The 19,066-nt window shown below is 52.9% G+C and overlaps 6 protein-coding genes across 6 annotated transcripts; 5 read left to right on the forward strand and 1 right to left on the reverse strand.

Annotated features, from left to right (window-relative positions):
- Positions 1-24: 24 nt before the first annotated feature.
- On the reverse strand, positions 25-844 carry J4E90_010491 (uncharacterized protein; the record flags this gene model as incomplete). The annotated part of the gene is made up of 3 exons (XM_051440003.1): positions 25-317; positions 412-551; positions 696-844. 3 exons carry the CDS (start codon positions 842-844, stop codon positions 25-27), a joined length of 582 nt encoding a protein of 193 aa, XP_051286225.1.
- Positions 845-1,172: 328 nt separating this feature from the next.
- Positions 1,173-2,306, forward strand: J4E90_010492 (uncharacterized protein; the record flags this gene model as incomplete). The annotated part of the gene is made up of 1 exon (XM_051440004.1): positions 1,173-2,306. The coding sequence occupies one exon, from the start codon at positions 1,173-1,175 to the stop codon at positions 2,304-2,306; it is 1,134 nt and encodes a 377-aa protein (XP_051286226.1).
- A 6,638-nt stretch (positions 2,307-8,944) lies between these two features.
- On the forward strand, positions 8,945-9,867 carry J4E90_010493 (uncharacterized protein; the record flags this gene model as incomplete). Its single annotated transcript, XM_051440005.1, has 3 exons — positions 8,945-9,059; positions 9,112-9,624; positions 9,692-9,867. 3 exons carry the CDS (start codon positions 8,945-8,947, stop codon positions 9,865-9,867), a joined length of 804 nt encoding a protein of 267 aa, XP_051286227.1.
- A 1,980-nt stretch (positions 9,868-11,847) lies between these two features.
- On the forward strand, positions 11,848-13,082 carry J4E90_010494 (uncharacterized protein; the record flags this gene model as incomplete). Its single annotated transcript, XM_051440006.1, has 2 exons — positions 11,848-12,233; positions 12,293-13,082. 2 exons carry the CDS (start codon positions 11,848-11,850, stop codon positions 13,080-13,082), a joined length of 1,176 nt encoding a protein of 391 aa, XP_051286228.1.
- A 2,143-nt stretch (positions 13,083-15,225) lies between these two features.
- J4E90_010495 (uncharacterized protein) lies at positions 15,226-15,873 on the forward strand (the record flags this gene model as incomplete). The annotated part of the gene is made up of 1 exon (XM_051440007.1): positions 15,226-15,873. One exon carries the CDS (start codon positions 15,226-15,228, stop codon positions 15,871-15,873), a length of 648 nt encoding a protein of 215 aa, XP_051286229.1.
- A 1,187-nt stretch (positions 15,874-17,060) lies between these two features.
- On the forward strand, positions 17,061-18,771 carry J4E90_010496 (uncharacterized protein; the record flags this gene model as incomplete). The annotated part of the gene is made up of 3 exons (XM_051440008.1): positions 17,061-17,122; positions 17,174-18,017; positions 18,070-18,771. 3 exons carry the CDS (start codon positions 17,061-17,063, stop codon positions 18,769-18,771), a joined length of 1,608 nt encoding a protein of 535 aa, XP_051286230.1.
- Between the last annotated feature and the right edge of the window lie 295 nt (positions 18,772-19,066).

A 19,066-nucleotide genomic window follows, 5' to 3' on the forward strand; every position in this document is an offset into this window, starting at 1 on the left:
ATCAATACACGGCCTCATAGATGCTCACTCTTTCCCGCCCTCCTTCGGCCCCGTCTGCGCATTCCTCTCCCCCACATCCAAAGCAACCAAAAACCTACTCACGCAGTTATACGCCGCGACCGTCGCTGTGATCTCCACAATCTCCTTCTCGCTGAACCCCACTGATTTCAACTGCTCGAACACGCTGTCTGGCACACGGACATCTAGTGTCATGGCATCTGTGTATGCCAGTACGGCGGATAACTTGTCTCCCAATGCCTCGAGTGGCTTCCTGGGTGAGGAGTTTAGGACGGCGAGGACTTGGGGTTTTGTGACGTCTTGTTGTTGGGTGAGTAGGTGTCTGGGAGTGGGGGTAGAGGAGAAGAGGAGAAGGGGAGAAATGGGAATAGGGTGATGGGGGAATAGGCATACCTTCAGCTGATTCTAGAATCGGCGAATGAGACTCCCATTCGTACCATGCCTTGTTTAGAACTGCAACGCGGCAAATGGCTGTTTCGCGGATGGATGTGGGAAGACTGGTTTTCGTGCGGATGGAGCCGAGGAATGAGTTCCTGGTCATCTCCGTCAGTTCGCCGCATTTCAAAGTGGATGTTTGATTGGAGTGTGAATGGCTGTGTTATGCGCCCGTCCATCGTGTGTGGACTAGGTAGGACAGCATGACATGGAAGATTGGAGCATGATGCTTTGGAACTTACCACCCGTCCGCGACCGGGGGAGCATGAAGCAGTGTCCGGTCTAGAGCTATGAGGCCCTTCTCGCCTCGCCGTTGTCTGACGCGCTGCTCGACGGCTTTGTCTTCTTCGGACGTGAAGTTCGGCGGGTCGGGGACGTATGGGAGACGCATTGTGAGGTTGGTAAATCGATGAAATGTTCTTGTAATCGTGAACGTCTTCTTGTCGACTTATATAGATAAGGACTCAGTCTGAGTCAAACGCGTATGCTCCTCTTCGTCGAGATCGAGATGAGTCAAGCTGCGTGCTCGTCACTACATATCCCGAGGTCGGCAATAGAGCTGGAGCCGTCGGAACGCATTCCGAGCACTGAGCTGGCGGGGACGAATCACAACTCTCTTCGCTTACCACTTATCGATAACGAGACTTTCACCATCCTTTCCCACCTAGTCCGATGACTGTCGCACTCGGCTGTAAACAACAACACAAACAATAACAGACATGGCGCCCAATTCCAAGCTGAACGCAAAGCGCAAGGCGCAAAGAGAAGGAACGCAACCTGCGAAGCCCAAAAAACCGGAAAAGCGTCTGGCGAATGGCGCTAAAGGACCTGGGATTTCTTACATTCCGATTGAACTCCAACAGCTTTTGTTGAACATTTTCCGCAACTCGTTCGCGGAGAGGATGAGCGCGGATATTACGCCGCTGTTGCAGGAAGTCAAGGGCCATCTTTACAAGCGCGACTTTGCGACTGCATTTGGGAAGAAGGAGTATTTGGAGGCGTATGCGGCGAGGTGGAGTCCGAGTCGCGCGTTGGGATATTTGGATCTCATGTGGGAGTTGAGGGACGAGATATGGGTTGATGAGGAAGATGAGGAAGAGGATCTAGAAGGCAAGACCGAGCAAGTCAAGCCGAAGAACAGGAAGATTGTGTGTTTGGGTGGTGGAGCGGGCGCGGAGATTGTGACTTTGGGCGGCTTGCAAAAACTGATGTCGACCACATATTCACAAGATGGAGAAGACGTAGATGGTCCGAGAGGTTATGTGGAAATTGCCGCCATCGACATCGCCGACTGGAGTGTGGTCGTGGAAAACCTCGCCAAACAACTCACGGTCCCGGCCGAACTATCGAAATACGCATCAGCCGCTGCGAGAGCCGCGAATGTCCCGCCTCTCAACCCAGAAGACGTCACCGTACGATTCAAGCAGCAAGACGTACTCTCAGCCTCGGCTGAAGAACTATCCGAACAACTCGCCGACGCAAACCTCGTCACACTCCTCTTCACCCTAAACGAACTATACACAGCCTCACTCCCCCTAACCCAAAAGTTCCTCCTCCTAATGACATCTATCCTCCAACCCGGCGCTCTCCTCCTCGTCGTCGACAGCCCCGGAAGTTACTCATCCGTCACGTTGAACGGCGCCGAGAAGAAGTACCCCATGCAATGGCTCCTCGACCATACACTGTTGAAGCAGGCCAGCGGGAATTTGAATGAGCGCGGCAAGGAAGAGATTGTGCGATGGGAAAAAGTCAAAGAGGATGATAGTAGGTGGTATAGGTTGGATGAGAGGTTAAGGTATCCGATTGAGCTGGAGAATATGCGTATGCAGGTGCATCTTTATCGGAAGTTGTAAGACGTCGCAATACCATCGACAAAGATACAAAACTACCCTTTCAACCCTTTCTCTTCAGTGGCCCTCACCCATTACCCATCCAGCCGCCATCACAGTGTCGACTCATCCATCAAGTCTGACTCGGGTCACCATTGCCACTCGCTTATGCACTCTTCCTGCGACTTGATCGAGGCACTAGAAACCATCGAGCCTGCACGGCGTGGTCGTCAAGACATATTCAACTGTCTCTTCGGAGCTGGTCGCCTTATCCGCGATAGTGGCTGAACCTGCCGCACCAATGTCGCGGATGTTGTGTGTCGATAAGCGGAGCTTGAGAGGTCCGTTCCATTCGTCGCATGGCGTCCACGCATGCGACATGATGGCCAGTCATCATGAAAAGCAATATCACAAACCCCCCCTCCCTCTCACCCACCCCTAACTTCCGTACAACTCCACCCCCTCTCCCTCTCCCTCCCCTGCCCATAAACATCCTCCGGCCTCCTAACCCCACTTCCCGAATCCACCCTATCCATCTCCATCCTCATACTCGATCTCGACAGCTCCTTCGTCACCAAGATGCTCTTCAAACTATGGTTCTCCTGCACACTCCGCAGACTGATGTCGCTGCTGCTTGCCGGGTTCCCAGGGCTGAGCTTGGGTGTTTCTCGTAACCGTGTCTTTTCGTAGCGGCGGAGGAGGATGGCGATGATGGGGACAAGTAGGAGGAGGCATACGATGGCTATTACGATGCCGATTATGGCGCCGGGACTGAAGCCATCGCGTCGGGAGCTGCCGTTGGGGATGGGGATTATGGCTGGTGGGGCTTCGGGGGTGAGGGTTGTGGTGGGGAGGGGGGTTGGTGGCATTGTGTGGGTTTGGTTGTTGTTGATGTGATAGGTTGATGGGTTCTTTGAGTAAAGATAATTAGAGATGCAAAAGCGTTGTGTGTGTAAAATAGAAAGCGACGATAAGATGATTGAAGATGTAAAAGCGTTGTGTTCCCGAAATCGAGTAGAAGAGATGTGAGGAGAGTCCAATTAGAGGCTAATTGTAACGACAGTATTGCAATGAGCGAAAGTCCAGAGTATGACAGAAGAAAAGCGACAGGAACTACTTTCAATAATGAGAGAAAGGATATGCTGGGCTGTCAATCTCAATAGTAAGAACACGAGGGGTTTTCATGCCACGAATAGCGCCTTACCGTCACTTTCCAGAACAACCCCCAACCCACCCCTACCATGCCTATCCCGACCAAATCGCAGCACCCGCTGACCACAAAGACGTGAGGGAAGCCTAGCGCACATCGTGACCCTCGTTGTAGCGATCAGAATTGGCTGCAAGGCAAAGTTAGTGGCGTTTACAACTAGCCAATCACACTTCCTTCGCGGCTGAAGGAGGCGAACACCTAGGCCAGAGCCGCACGCCGCCTCGCCTCAGCCAGCGTGCGTTTGCGCTGAAGGATCAGGGTCTACAGCGAATAGTAGGCGGGAGGGGTAGAGGGGTCGTGATGCCCTTTTGTGAGGCGCATGTGGAGGGACGTGGGGACGCGGTTTCGTTGGACCGGAGGTGCGCGAGGTGAGGCTTGCGCAGGTACGGGTTTGGGGGGAATGGGAATGGTGTTTGGCGAGGGGTTGACCGCTTGTGAGGCGCGTTTAATGAGTCTGATGTGTTTTGAGGTGTTTTGGGCATGCTTTGGAGATGTGACGAGGGAGTTGTGGGTTGTTGTTGCCAGGTGCCAGCCGTGCCTGCCGCTTGATCCTAGGCGGGACGAGGCGAGAGGGTGCCCCTCATTCGCACCTGTCGTCGCGTTGTATCCTTACTCCATCATGGTGACCAAACATCTATCAAGACACAGCGTTGCGCAATTTTCCTCCAACGTACATCCGACGTGTTCTGGTCTTAATTGTATAGACTACCGTTCACCGGCGTATTAACCGGCTCGCTAGAAAGTCCACAGTGACCAACGTCGCCGTGCTCCAATAAGGTCTCGAATGCGCCCCATCGCAGAGGTTTCTCCCAGGGTGCGTCCTCATCAAGTCGTGCATGACAAGAAGCTGCGATAGCGATGCTACACGAACCTACAACCGGCATTGGGTTCAGTCGCTTTAAGCCCAAGATAACCAAGAAGAGCACTAGAACACAAGCAACTATCAGGGAGATAAAGATGCCGAGTGGTGAGTAACCGCATGTGATGAAGTCAGCACCACAATAACCCGCATCAGCTCGTGAACGAGGCTGGCCAACATACGTGGTCGAGGAATACGCGATCGGTTCCGACCCCCAGTGATAACATTGGCCGGTCGTATTATGGTTTCCATGCATGTTGTACACCTCGACAGCCACCACGAAAATGCTTTGGGAGGCCAGCCAGTGTAGCACGCAGGAGAACATGAGCAGCGGTATAGCGTAGCGGTAAGGTAGTTGGAGGAAATATGTGCTGCGCTGTACGCCGGATTCGTTGGTGGACACGCGCAATCCTTTGGTCTCCGAGAAGTAGCTAGACCACTCCCGTGCAAGCAGCATGGATGTGATTGTGGCATTGTAGGAGAAGTAAATGAGCGAGATAATGACCTGTGGACTGTTTGCGAGGAAGACATTCGCCAGAATGCCGGGCACACCCTTGAAGGGCCACTCGTTATCCTTTGGGATAAAAGCAATGACGGTGCGGGGATCTATGCGACCAAGACCAATCCCGAGGACGTCCCCGAGGCTTCTTGCGCTCTGAATTTCACGGTAGCGCCAAATGAATAATCCCAGCAGCACGAATACTCCCGTGGACAAACTGCAAATGTTTAGCCAGTTTGACCTTAACAATTTTCGAACCTGAACGTACGCTAGAACACACATGAAAGCTTTTCCAGGCTTGACAGATGACATCCACCATGGTTTGACATAACTATAGGGTGAAGCAGGCTGTGGTACTCGTCGTTGCGCCTCAGATTGTGTGTGTACGGTCTTTTGTGACCTGAGGCACATTTGCAGTGTTCCATTGTCGGGCTCTTGTAAAAATGAAGACACGGCATCTCCGATCGTGAGCAAGGGACTATGGCGCAAGATCATTGCGCTACACAGCATAACAATCAGCTTTAGTGCATTGCATACAATGACAATAATTCCTATGTGGATGCTGAAGTTGAGGGTGCATTGTTGCTCCATCCGCTCGCTGAGACAGTAGTCTATGGTTGACGAAAACGGTGTCCAGCTGGAGGGATTTGACTTCAACTGCGACAGTAGTGTATCGTATGCTCGAGGAACACAAACCCCGACCGAGCCGTGAAAGCCGTTAGGAAACACCGTGAATTGGGAGTATATCCACTGCGTCCCCAAGTCTGGATCCCTACAATATTGATGACCGCCCTCGTCCGCGGAAGATATGTCGACGACGTTCGAGTAGAGTCTGGTACCATTATATAAAACGGAGCTGATAGTGTTGCGAAGACCGCTGAATTGTAACTAGTGCATCTTAGTACGATTGGTCTCAGCCATGACAACGATGATGGCGCTTACCACAAATGCAATGGAAAAGATGACGCTGCAAGTATCCACCAACATATCTTTTTCTTGAAACTTAGAGGCGATGCCAAGACATTGTGCAGGCTCGGGACACCAATATCGAGATACCGGCCTCGCGCATGCGCTGCGTCAACCTCTAGCCGTGAAGGTGCTGACAAGCATTGCATGCAGTAGTTGCTGCCTCCAAGGAGCATAGTACTCAGAATGTTGATAAGGACATGGATTCCGGTGTTCACCTTACGCATCTCGTCGCACGGCGCTTCGTAAAGTGCGCCAGTCCCGTTGCGCGTTCCTCGAGTCGATATCGCCCATACAAGGAAGGCGGTGTTCGTTATGAGCACTGCTGCAGCAAGACCAACAAGGAGGAGCAGGCTGGTCCGCCATTTCGGTCGTGCTTTTCGTGTTTTTGTAGCGTTGTTATAGGGCACCAAGAGTGGTATTGAACGTAACTTTTGCATGATCGCACCCGCCATGATGAAGTCCGCGATGAGACGTGATGAGACTGTGGGCGGGTCAGCGTGAGAGATAGTTCTTATCGCAGCCGCAGAGAGATATACAGCAGACGAGGCTGAAAGCCACAATTCACAAGGCTTGACGAGGACATGGAGCTGGAATATTTAGGCCAGGGCTAGAACCAGTAGCATAAGTAACGAGGTGCGAGTGTATCAGGGAATGTATGTGATTCGTGTCCCACGTGTCCATCCCATGCCTATTCTGGACTCCGGTGCAGGAGCAGCTGAGGTCGAGTCGACATTGTCGCCCCGAACTCAAAAGCCTTCAACGCCGAATTAGACAGCTAGATCCCTCTACAGACGGATTCAAAAGCGAATAAAGAATAGCCGTGCGCCCGAGTTCTCTCTAGCGAGCTTTTGCAATGTTCGGAACTTCACCGTACCTTGCAGCGATCACTCTGTCTCTAAACTAGATAATTCGAGACATCTATAAGGACGACACTGCTAAGCGGCAAAGATTATGAACGATTGTCACCTCGGCTACGCTCCCGCTCTTCGATCAGAGCCAGGATCACAGGGCAAGAAATGTCCGTGCAAACGGGTCTAGACCGAAACACTAGGTTCGAGGCGCGAAGCTAGGCTCAGCCTCGTTCTACGCCCTAACACATCATTGTGCTCTGAGACCTCCCACGAGCTCCACTGCACATTCTGTGAACCGTCTTTCGAGTCTAGATTTCTCTAGCTATTTACTTAAGCTATGCAGCGCCCGGCATGCACCAATAGCAAAATGTCACGCAGGTAGCTCGCCTCGCATACCTGCTGCACAGCTGCAGGGTCGGACGAGACTTCCACGAGACTTCCTACAGCTACAGGCGAGGTCAGATAGATAGCGGAGTGGGTGGCACAGGCGAGGCGCGAGGCATAACGCTGTCAATTGTCGAATCTGAGGTGGTTTGTATATGTAACGGGGGTGTTTGGCTCATGCAACAACACGCCCGCGCAACAAAATGTTGCCAGCCGTGCCTGCCCCTTGGTCGTAGGCGAGGCGACAGGTTGCCCCGCACCGTAGCGCGCCCCGCGGGGGTGACGATATAGGCCAAAGAGGACGTCAGGAGTGAGTATATTTGCGACATAGCTTTGAAGTGACGATTTAAGTAGGATACCATCTAATCTCTGTTATGCTGAAAGTGCTCAACATTGCCTAAAATTTGACATTTGATTACTACAACATCAAAATACAAGCATATTATCATCAGAGTCTGTTAGGGGTGACCTCCTGACGTCTTCTAATAGCTTTTTAAGCCTCTATTATATGATTGTAGCTAGAGACGAGCCTTAGCAAACCTTGGTAGTAGCTGTAGAGGGTGAATGTCTACGTTACAACGCTGTAACCTATCCTAAACGGTGCAAAACGACGACAATAGGTAAAGGGGGTGTTGTAGGCGTCTACAGGTTACCTCTGAGTGCGTCTACTATTGTAGTGGTGGGGGTGCAGGTGGGTGGCTAGAGTATAGGCAGGTGCGGGCGAACAGTGTCATCCGATCTCGCTCGACATCGATAGGAAATGCTATTACCCCTAACATCCTATCTATCTCACTATGCATTTTTAGAGCAATTACCCCTGACATCTTTTTAGGTGCGTACACGCTTGCGCAATAGCTGATTACCCAAATCATCACCTCCCCGGGGCGCGCTACGGCATTTTCATCCGTCGTCGCGCTCTGCCCTCGCTCTACCACGCATTCATCACGATAGGCATTGCGCAATTTCTCTTCCGAGTACAATGGACGTGTTCTGAGTGCAAACCTGTCTCCTGGTGGCAGTATTTTCCTTAGTTGACCTCATGTTCTTGTCTGGCGAGGCGATACCCTCCGCCGCAACGGGCCCTCAGCCAATGGCGATGTTGTGCTAACGATCCGTCGACACCTTGATGAAGACGTGGATGAAGGCCATGTCATATTCAGCATGTTTCTAAGGTTGCGATACGTACCAGTCATCCTGTTCTCGAAGCCGACTTCTCCGGCATCACGGCAGAGACTCGTCCGGCTCTCTCGCCAGGGACCAGGCCATTGCAAGCGGGGGCTGGAAAACTGATCCCCTGGAGATGGACGCGTTTGTCAGTTCAATTCGAACATCAAAGATGAAAACATGACGAAAACTCCTGATGTAAGGAGTTATTGGCGCAGTCTGAGAGTGCGAGTGCGAGACCGACAACGAAGTGCACCGCGTATGCACGGTCCTCAGAGCCGTACTCTTTCCGGTATACGACTTGTGCCCCAGATGTGACGTCGCCCTGCGCTGTGCTATTCAATCGGCGAAAACATTATTGGCCAGACATTTCGTTGAAACAAAGGATCTGGGGCTTTTAGATCTCGCGCTTCCGCGGATCGACACCGGAAGCATGGCTGTGCGCCCTTCCCGGCGTGCATCATCTAGGATGCGGGCACTATGTTGTTGTCTATCTGGTCTTTGTTGCGAAGCTGGTACCACAAACTAGCGATACCTGTTACGCGTATACTATACGGACGAAGGTGTTTACTAATGTTGCTTTTAGAGCTGCCAACCCTGGGGTTTTGAAGGCACATATAAGACATGGCTCCATTCGTGTCAGTCGTGCTGCAACAACAGCCTGCACATCAACTTGATTCGCTTCGTGACTACCATCCATTTATCACCGATATCTTCCATTTCACCATGAAGTTTACTACCGTCTTCGTCGCTTCCACCGCGACACTCGCCTCGGCGAGACCTCAGTACGATGCCGCACCTGAAGATCCTCATGCTTGGATGGCGGCGTCGCCGAATGACTGTATGTACACATGGTATTATGTGAAACGAAGATCTAATGACGATATTCGCAGTCCGCGGCCCATGCCCGATGCTTAACACCCTAGCGAACCACGGCTTTCTTCCTCGCGATGGCCGTAACTTCACTCAAGAGAACGTAGTCAAGGGCTTGAAGGATGGCTTGAACTTCAACGCGTCTCTTGGCGCGCTTATGTGGCAGCAAGCAATCATTGCCAATCCCGAACCAAACGCGACTTTCTTCACTCTCGAACAGCTCAACGTCCACAATGTCCTCGAGCACGACGCCAGCCTGACGCGTACCGATGCGGCATTTGGCAACAACCACGTTTTCAATGAGACGGTATACAATGTATCGAAGCAGTGGTGGACGGAAGAGGTGGTAACAGCCAAGATGCTGGCCAACTCCAAGATCTTCCGTCAGTTGGAGAGCCGAGCAACGAACCCGAACTACACCTTCACCGCTTCTACCGAAGAGTTTAGTCTGGGTGAAGTCGCAGCGCCTATCATTGCCTTTGGTTCTCTTGAGGAGGGTACTGTCAACCGCACGTTGATGGAGTACTTCTTTGGTGAGTCCACTCAATGCTTGCAAACTTGTCGAGCGCAATGTTAGACCGGAAGTTAACGTTAGAGTAGAGAATGAACGTCTCCCTAATGATCTGGGCTGGACGAAGAAGTCGGACGAGATCACTCTCATGAACATTCTTGCTACGACAAGTATTGTCCGCAACGCGACGAGTCTGCTCACCGGCGGCAACACGGCTGAAGACTCACCTCACGGCAAGCGCGATATTCACGGTGGGATGTTCTAAGATGGCGGTCTGTATTGTATAAAGATTCAGGCCCGACACCACTTGTCTGGATATGTTAGCCTTCAGATACGGCGCGTAGACGCTCTTGCTGTGCGCAGATACCGCTTTTGCCTCTTACTGATAGCGATTAGATAGATACTAAACATACTTTGCATCTTCCCGATGTGCGCTCTCTTCGCTCGTGGCTCGTCACGCCCGTCATATCGTGAAGTCGGGCTCGCAGCAAGACCACCGACTCAACCACGCGTGATACGTGATCTTATGTTTCCACTTTTCTTTGCGGAGCTTTCCCACCGCGCTTGGAGTGGAGTGGAGCTGAGGTATACACTCAAGTAAGCCCTAGGTGACGACCACGTCTACGATACTTCTCACCAGGTTCGTGACTATGACGCAGCCTCTGGCTATTTCGACTTCGTACACCTCCTTCCTAGCACTACGCATAGCTGAAGATCACGAGCAGGAAGCACCTGCCAGCGGCGAGAGGAGTGTAGCGCGGGTCGTATCGATCCCTTGCGACGACAAAGGACTCTCGCCGAGAGCGATCTCAGTGGACCCGTCAACACCAGATTACAGTCCGGATGGAGACACCTACCTCGTTATCACAGGAGAAGTTCCATGGCGTGTGACCTCTCATGCCTCATTCTACCGCGACGTACCAGAATCGCTCCAAGACTGGCCGAGCGGGACGGATCTATGGCCAGCTCGCGGCTCTTGACCTTCGATACTGACTGTGATAACGCCATCTACGGTGTTGCGCCGTCGCTCTCCAACGATCGTGGTCGAAGATACGGACGAGATTGACCACTTACTTCCACCACTTGAGACACGCGCAAAGCAGAATGAGCGATCGCCAGTCGACGATCCTCAAGAATGGGACTCCCAAGACCCTTATACGTGGCCGGTGGTCTATCTACCATTTCACCTGACGCCCAACGCAAGTGTACCGTCGCACATCGATGAGATGCTTGTTCAAGTACACTTCAAGGGCCTCGGGGCGACATTGCTGCACGACTTGTTGTACAAAGCGAAGGAAGAGATGGAAACGGAAGAGGAGAAGACAAACATAGGACGTATGGCTTTCGACTTCTGGCCTTTCAACTTCACCCAAGATGGATGGTGGAAAAGTGTCAGTAGGATTTCTCCGGAAGATGTCGATGCGTGGAAGGTAACGCGACAACGAGATCAAGATTGCGGACTTGGATGCGTGGAATACGACGGTACTTGAGCATTTCCCCTGCCAGCACAAGGTACATGAGGCCGTCCTTTCTCAATATCGAGCTGTTCAACAGGCATTAACACAGGCGTTGGGGGCAGCACAAGATCTGGACTAGCTTGGCGTATTCGGCGGCCGCCATTGCCGCTGGTCGGCCATCTCGATTACTGAACACTATCCTTCAACACCACTTCACCACCACACCATCACCTGCGCACGACTCGCAACAGCGCGTATACAAATCCATGAATCGGATGTATAGTCCCTCGGTCGAAGTTATCCCGGTACTACCTGGTCGCAATAAAGCGTCGCCTGCACCAATGTCTGCATAGCGCAAAACCTCCTCTCACTTGGCGATGTTTTGAAACTCCGTCTGTGCGATCCATCAATCACATACCCACTCGCATGCGCCACCACGTGCGACATGAATAATTACCGCAAGCGAGTTGTGGGGTACAGCAAAGCTTGCTCATTCGGGCGTCTGTGTCACCGCGTCGAGGGTTGCACGAAGCGAGGAGTCGGAAATTTAAGGCATTGGTGGAGCTTCGACGACGGCGCATGCTCATCTATTACATCTTGGCGACTGACACGAGAGGTACAGAGGTACGGACTCATGACATGCGACAAACTCATGGGGTCGCGATATGCCACGGAGATTGATTTAGGAGTATATAGAGTCCATAGACTGTTCATTGTAGGAATACAGAACAACCCTGGCCTACCAGTACCTCTCAATACCCATCTTATTCATCATACTACTTTTCGACATGCGTTCGCTTGGTTTCGCGGCTGCTATCGCTGCGCTATCTGCTTCTGCAAACGCCAAAGACATCTATGTCTCGCCAACAGGTCAAGGAACGGGTACCTCTGCCGCACCCTTTGGCTCAATCCAATCAGCCGTCAACGCTGCTGCGCCTGGCGATGTGATCCTTCTACGCGCTGGTACATACAAGCCCACGACAAATATCCAAATCACCAAGAGCGGCACCAGGATCCAGCCCATCACACTCCGTTCCTTCGAGAAGGAGAAGGTCATCATCGACGGCGAAGGCATGCCCGGAACGCCGTACGCCCTAGACGAGTCCCTACCGAACAAGGAGCGCGGTGCTCTTCACATCGAAAAAGCGAACTACTGGAAGTTCTACAATTTGGAGTAGGTACACCTATCTACCTACGCACCCCAATCGTCTTACATACTAACACATCGCCCAGAATTATCAACGGTCCATACGGTGTATACGCCCGCGACGCGTCACACAACCACTACGAACTCCTCACCACCCACGACAACTACGAAACCGGTTTCCAACTCCAGGGCGCCTCCTCCAACAACACCGTTGTATACCTCGACTCCTACCGCAACCGCGACCCGCGCAAGAACGGCGAGTCCGCCGACGGCTTCGCTTGCAAAGAAGGGTCGGGCGAGGGCAACGTCCTGCGCAACGCGCGCTTATGGGAGAACGTTGACGACGGCCTCGACCTCTTCATGTTCGGCTCGTCCGTCACACTGGAAGAGGTATATGCGTGGGGCAACGGGTTCAACCGGTGGGGCTTCAGCTCTTTCGAGGGAGACGGCAATGGCTTCAAGCTCGGTATCACGGATAACCCGCCTGCCAACCACATTGTGCGGAACTGCATGGCGTTCTCCAACGCGAAGAAGGGGTTTATTGATAACGGGAACCCTGGTAGCTTGACGGTTGAGCGCAATACCGCGTGGAAGAATGGTGATGTGGGCTTCAACTTCCGCAGCTCCAGCTCGAATATGAAGAACAATATTGCTGTTTCGAATGTGGGTAGCTCGCAGGTTAGCCTCACCGCGTCGGGTATCAAGGCTACGGGTAATTCTTGGCAGTCGGGCAGCTGGTCAGATGCGAGCTTCGCGAGCGTTGATCCCGCTACGTTGAAGAAAGCGCGTGGTGCTGATGGGAGGGTTCCTACGAGCAACTTTCTGGTGCCGAAGAGCGGTGCTGCCATTGGCGCGACCACACAGTCTGATGTTTGAGGCTCGCTTGCGCATTAGAAGTCATGCTTGTTGCGATGTTTTCTCTTCTTGTTTATATTTGGTGCCGTGGGCTTGTACATATGTTCCTTCCCTAATTGAAAAGTCTACCACGAACCCGCCGTTGACATAGACTGTCTGCTTCGCATGGCTCGAGTATCATCACAATGAACCGGTTCCTAGATCCGGTTGGATTGCGTTGATGCGTCTGGACTGCCTTGTTCCTCCCGTGAACTTTTTAAACTCTGGGTGTTTGGGTCGACTTAGCGAGATGACGACGAATTGGGTCTGTGTATGTGAACACATCTGCTTTAAGCGCCCGAATCTTGCCCTTGAGGTCGTGCTCGTTCGCTGTACAAATGACATGTTTCCGCCAGATTTTGTTGGCGTTACAAGGAATTTCACTCCACTCGACGTCCTCGTTCCAGCCCCATGCGCGCTCGCCTTGATAGGTCTGCGTGAATTTGTAGTAAGGTCCAAGCTTATGGTACTTGTGAAGGAAGAGAATTGTGCAGTGGATTCCTCGCGCGTCGGCAGCTTGGCAAAACTCAGCCAGTAGATCCAACCACTCGGCTTCCCAATCATAAGGCAACAGTTCGATGCGGATGGACCGGAGATGAGGACATTGCTCGCTACTTCTCTCCACAAGACGGTGGAGTGCAGGTATTAAGATGTGAGGGACGAAGTCGGAACCATCGTCTGGAAGGCCGGTTACCCCCTTGTGTTTCGATCGTGTGAGCCAGAACTCCTCTAAAGATTCTGGAAGAGCCTTCCAAATCATATTCCAAGTTTTCAACGCCTCCGTCTCGCCTCGAATGTCGTGTCCGCGATGGACATATCCCAGGATCCTTTCGGGGGCTACTCTAAGGCGGCGAAGAGACCTGAATGGAGTAAAAGAAACAGCGGCCGGCATCTCATCATCTGTAAACCGCCCTGCTCTTTCAAGCACTGTCTCGCCATCAATTTCCTCGTAGTTCAGTGCCAAGGTCTCTAGATGATCTTGATGATCTTCCAGGCAACGCATCAGATCGGAAGGATGTCCAATCGAAAGGTCGGCCATCTCGTACAGAAAAGTCTTGAGCTTCTCCGGTATGGTCGCTTTCACCAGGTACTGCAAGGTATTCTCGCCGAGCGTGGAGCCTCGGAGTTCAATGTATTGCACGCCACAAGAGCGTGGTCTCAACTTGGCGATGGGATACTCCGGCATCGACAAGTATTCAGCATCCCCAAATTTGAACGCGTACAAAGAGCGAAGACAAGGGAGGTGAAAGAATGACTCCAGATGTCTTCTTTCCCCCTTATAAGAGGCCGTGATCAGCACATTCATAGGTTTTGTCAATGGGGCGGTTGGGGACCAAGTGTGACCTGGCGGCCCAAGTGACGCCGCCTCCATAACCTGGAGCCGCCCAGCGGACCCTCTGAGCATCCCGCAAAAGAAGTCATGATTACGACACCCCTCAAAGTTCAAGTCCAATCTCTGGACGTTTGGAAGATTCGCGACAAGCAGTGTAATTACGATGTCGGCCTCAGCTCCATACATCTTCTTGAACAGCCTTTCAGTCCCTTCATCATCTTGTACGTATTCGTGACATATACGCCTCAATAGGTTATCTGTTTCTGATGTTCCAAGATTGGGCCATGGCTTCACGTCAAAGCCGTCGAGCCGTTCTGCTTTGTTGTAACCTGCCCAACCTTCGGGAAGCGCGAAAGACTTCACAAGAGCCGCTAGAGCCGGAGACGCGAAGAACCGATACGCAAGTGGAAGGAGATGTCTCAGATCACCCTCGCCACCTATGTCTGAGTAGAGCGTGACATTTGCGTAAAGATGAGGAGTAGCGATGCGGTTGAGTTGCTTTGACACGCGGCATAAGTTTGCTAGTGTGTATCGGCAACAGAAGCTGGCGATCGTGTCAATTAACTCTTCGGAAATGTTGTCGAAAGGTTGCCACATTATGAGACGTTGCGATGTGTACTGTGTACGATTGAAGGACGCGAGGGAGAAGGCCTCGGCGTTCACCCCTGGGGCTAGCCTATCGATAAGGCGCGTCCTTCGATAAGCCAACGCGGCGCAGTCGTCAGCATAAGCAAACACTATCTGCACCTCGTTCCATCACGATGCGCATACACATACACGACTCACTACGCCATGTCTGAAACTGCAGCCTGGCCGCCCGCGAACGGGCTCACCACCAAGATCGTCCCGCGAAAGGACGCCATCCTCACCATCGCCTACTCGACGGCAGTGCACGCGCCGGCGTCGCTCGTATTCGATACCCTTCTCCGCGCCAAAGACTACGAAGCATGGAACACGTGGGTACCCGTCGCGGAGATCCAGTCGCCCGGGAACGATCTCGATTCGACTAGTCAAGAGCGTATGAGCATCGGCTGCTCCATGGAGTTCCATGTCATCATGAACGCGGACAAGCCGAACGACATCACAAAGACGCAGCTGAAGGTCGTCGACATCAGCACGCCCTCTGCGCCGACATCCTACCTCACACCCGACCTCCTCGAAGACCCCTCGTTTACGGCCGATCTTAGCAAGGTATATAGGGTGAGTTGGACGGGCAACGGCGGCATGTACGGCTTTGCGCCCAAGCTGGAGCGCTTCCACGAGGTCATTGTCACTGGAGAAAACGAATGCGAGGTCAGGTCGTGGGAGATCATGACTGGCATGCTGTCAAGGGTTGTCAAGCTGATGATGGAGGACACGTTGAAGGGCAAGGTCGCCCTCTGGTGCGACGATCTGAAGCGGTATTGTGAGAAACAACATAGCGGAGGCGCGGCGGCTTGAAAGTACCCTGTTCCGCTTTATATCCACGAGACACCTATGCTCATGTGATGAGAGAGTAATTTTCAGTAAGCGAGCAACAGTACGGCCCAGAGCCCGCCATAACAGTCCGAAGCGACACCATCCTCCGATCCACCTGTCCCCCATTCTCATGATATGAGCTGCTGTCGCCAGCGAGTATTCCCTCCATCGCGCACTCCATACTCCTTGACGTGTATCAGTGGTGAGCGTCGCAGAGTCCGCGTCCCTCTGTTGAACGTGAACTTGGTAAGCCAGGCATCGGGTCCGGTGCCGCCTATGGACCATCGACGCTCATCAGTCAAGCTTCACACCACACCCTCCGTCTTCGCCCGCGTCTCTACACGGGAAGTGACCGCTGTCGCACACTGCGATCGTCAAACTGGGAAACTGAAGCGCCCGATCTCGAGAAACGCCGACTGCTCTCACGAAAATGTTGCTCATCGTCATCGGACAGCCTTGCATTACCGTGCATTCAACCGTCGGCAATTGAAGCGGGTCGGGGTTCAGGCCGATGCATCGTGCATGCCCAAGTCAAGTTAGGTCCTTCCCCAGAAAACCTTGACTCATGCTACGTCACCACCCACGATGCCGAATATCACAACCAATTCGCTGCGTCCCATGGCCGCATTCAATCGCTACAATTTGACGGGCATCGCTTTCATTGATTGCACGCAAAGCCTTCGCAAGACTGGCATCAAAGGCTTCTCAAGGCTTTTGAGAGTGGTAGCCGTCTGGGCGCTAGGCTTGGTGCCGGCAAGCTTCAGGCAAGTGCACCGGCGTCTGTGCCAGGACGGCTTACCGCCTCTAGTAATGCGCGAAGCATTCGGACCACTGTCGCGCGACTTGGCCGCGACTAACAAGTTATCGAGAGCTTACGATCCACACATCCATGGTCGCAACTGGAGAGGCTTCCGCGTCCCAACCATGAAAAGAGGGGCCGACAATTGGGGCCCCATGGGAATCAACGGCCTCCGCAGGGTTGGACGACCATGCGCGAAAGTCACGATGTAACCCGTCCATGCTCACAGCATCATGCTATAAGTACGCCCGATCCGCCTACGGGCTTCAAACTTCGCGACAAGGTTTCCCGCTCAGCCAAGCATCGAATCGCACACGTTTGCGATACTACATCCAATCAAGGGTCTGACGTTGCGAAGCCGTTGCCCACCATGGACCAGATCTCCAAGTGGAATGTCGTTCATCGATATGAGAAGCGCGCATTGCTCATCGCGTATGCATCTCCTTCTAGTACAATTGAACCATCGCTAACTTCTCCCACCAGGATCAATTGCATCGCCGGCTTATCGATCCTGTTCTTCGGTTACGATCAGGGAATGATGGGAGGTGTCAACACCGCATACGACTACTACACCCTGATGGGCTTCGGACACAAAGGCGCAGATGGCGGTCCAGTCGTGGACGATACTTTGCTTCAAGGCGGCATCGTGTCGGTATACTACCTCGGTACACTGGTGGGATGCTTGGTCGGTGGCTCAATCGGTGATCGCTACGGGCGCATCAAGACAATCTTTGTCGGAGCAGCTGTCGCAACTGTTGGTGCCTGCTTACAATGCTCGGCCATGAACCACGAATGGATGATCTGCGCACGTCTCGTCAATGGCTGGGGTACCGGTATCCTCAACTCGATCATCCCTGTCTGGGCCACGGAGACTGCGGAGCACACCTCGCGCGGACAGTTTATCGCGATTGAGTTTACCCTCAACATCCTCGGTGTCGTCATCGCATACTGGCTTGAGTACGCATGCTCCTTCTACGGAGACGGCACTTCGTCCTTCATCTGGCGCTTCCCCATCGCATTCCAGATTCCCATGCTCATGATCCTCATGGCCGCCGTCATGTTCTTCCCGGAATCCCCGCGTTGGCTCGTGAAGGTGGGTCGCGAGGCAGAGGGACGCTACGTTCTGGCTCGACTTCGAGGGGACACCGGAGAGGACAAGGAGAGAGCGGAAGTCGAGTTTCAGGAGATTGTCGCCTCTTGCGAGCTGGAGCGGTCCAACTTCCGCAAGCAAGACTACTTCCGCATGTTGTTCGGTATCGGGTCTGGCAAGCTGCACACTGGCCGCCGCGTCCAGCTCGTGATTTGGTTGCAGATCATGCAGGAATGGGTACGTTCGGACGCATGTTATGCATATCGACATCGCTAACTTGAACACGTAGGTTGGTATCGCTGGTGTCACAATCTACGCGCCCACCATCTTCGGGATTGCGGGCATGAGTCCGGCAAAGCGACAATGGATCTCAGGTCTCAACAACATCTTCTACATGTTTGCGACACTTATCTGCGTCTTCACACTCGACCGCATCGGCCGCCGCTGGACTTGCTACTGGGGCTCGGCAGGACAAGGGATCGCAATGGCCCTCGCCGGAGGATTCTCGTACCTTGGACAAGAAGCGACAAAGCGCGGCGACACGAGCGCGGCGTCTTCATACGGCAACGCAGCGGTGTCCATGGTCTTCATCTTCACGGCCATCTTCGGCGCGACATGGCTCACAGTCCCGTGGCTCTACCCCGCTGAGATCTTCCCCCTCGAAGTGCGCGCAAAGGGCAATGCCTGGGGCGTCGTTGGCTGGTCTATCGGCAACGGCTGGCTCACACTTTTGTGCCCTATCATGTTCGAATCCCTCGGCGAGAAGACGCTCTACATCTTCGCCGCATGCAACGCCATCACCATTCCTATGGTTTGGGCGCTGTACCCCGAGACGAACCAGCGCACGCTCGAGGAGATCGATTTGCTCTTCGCGTCGGACAGCATCTGGAATTGGGAGGCCGAGAAGAACTTCAAGGCGCTGCAGGAGCAGTTGCCGTACGTGGCTACGAGCCATGCTGCGAAGAACGATATCGAGAGGATTTCGCTGTAGATAGATACAGTGTTTGTAGAGAAGAACTTCGCGAAAGTTAGAATTATAGATCTATTCAAAGTACATTTCTGTGCCTACCTCTAAGCGACTGCCTAGAATTCTATTGCAATTTAAAATTAGCGCAGGTTCTACTCTCTGTTAGTCGCGTTAGCGCGGGTTTTACACCTCTGTTCTTACTTTTCTTTTTCTCTCTGCAATAATCTTCTTACCTCTTCTATCTTCTCTATTACTTCGGTTAGGGTTAGGGTTAGGGTTAGGGTTAGGGTTAGGGTTAGGGTTAGGGTTAGGGTTAGGG

The sequence above is a fragment of the Alternaria incomplexa genome (assembly GCF_024043165.1).
Source record: "Alternaria incomplexa strain BMP 0042 chromosome Unknown scaffold_22, whole genome shotgun sequence".
Taxonomy (NCBI): Eukaryota; Fungi; Ascomycota; class Dothideomycetes; order Pleosporales; family Pleosporaceae; genus Alternaria; species Alternaria incomplexa.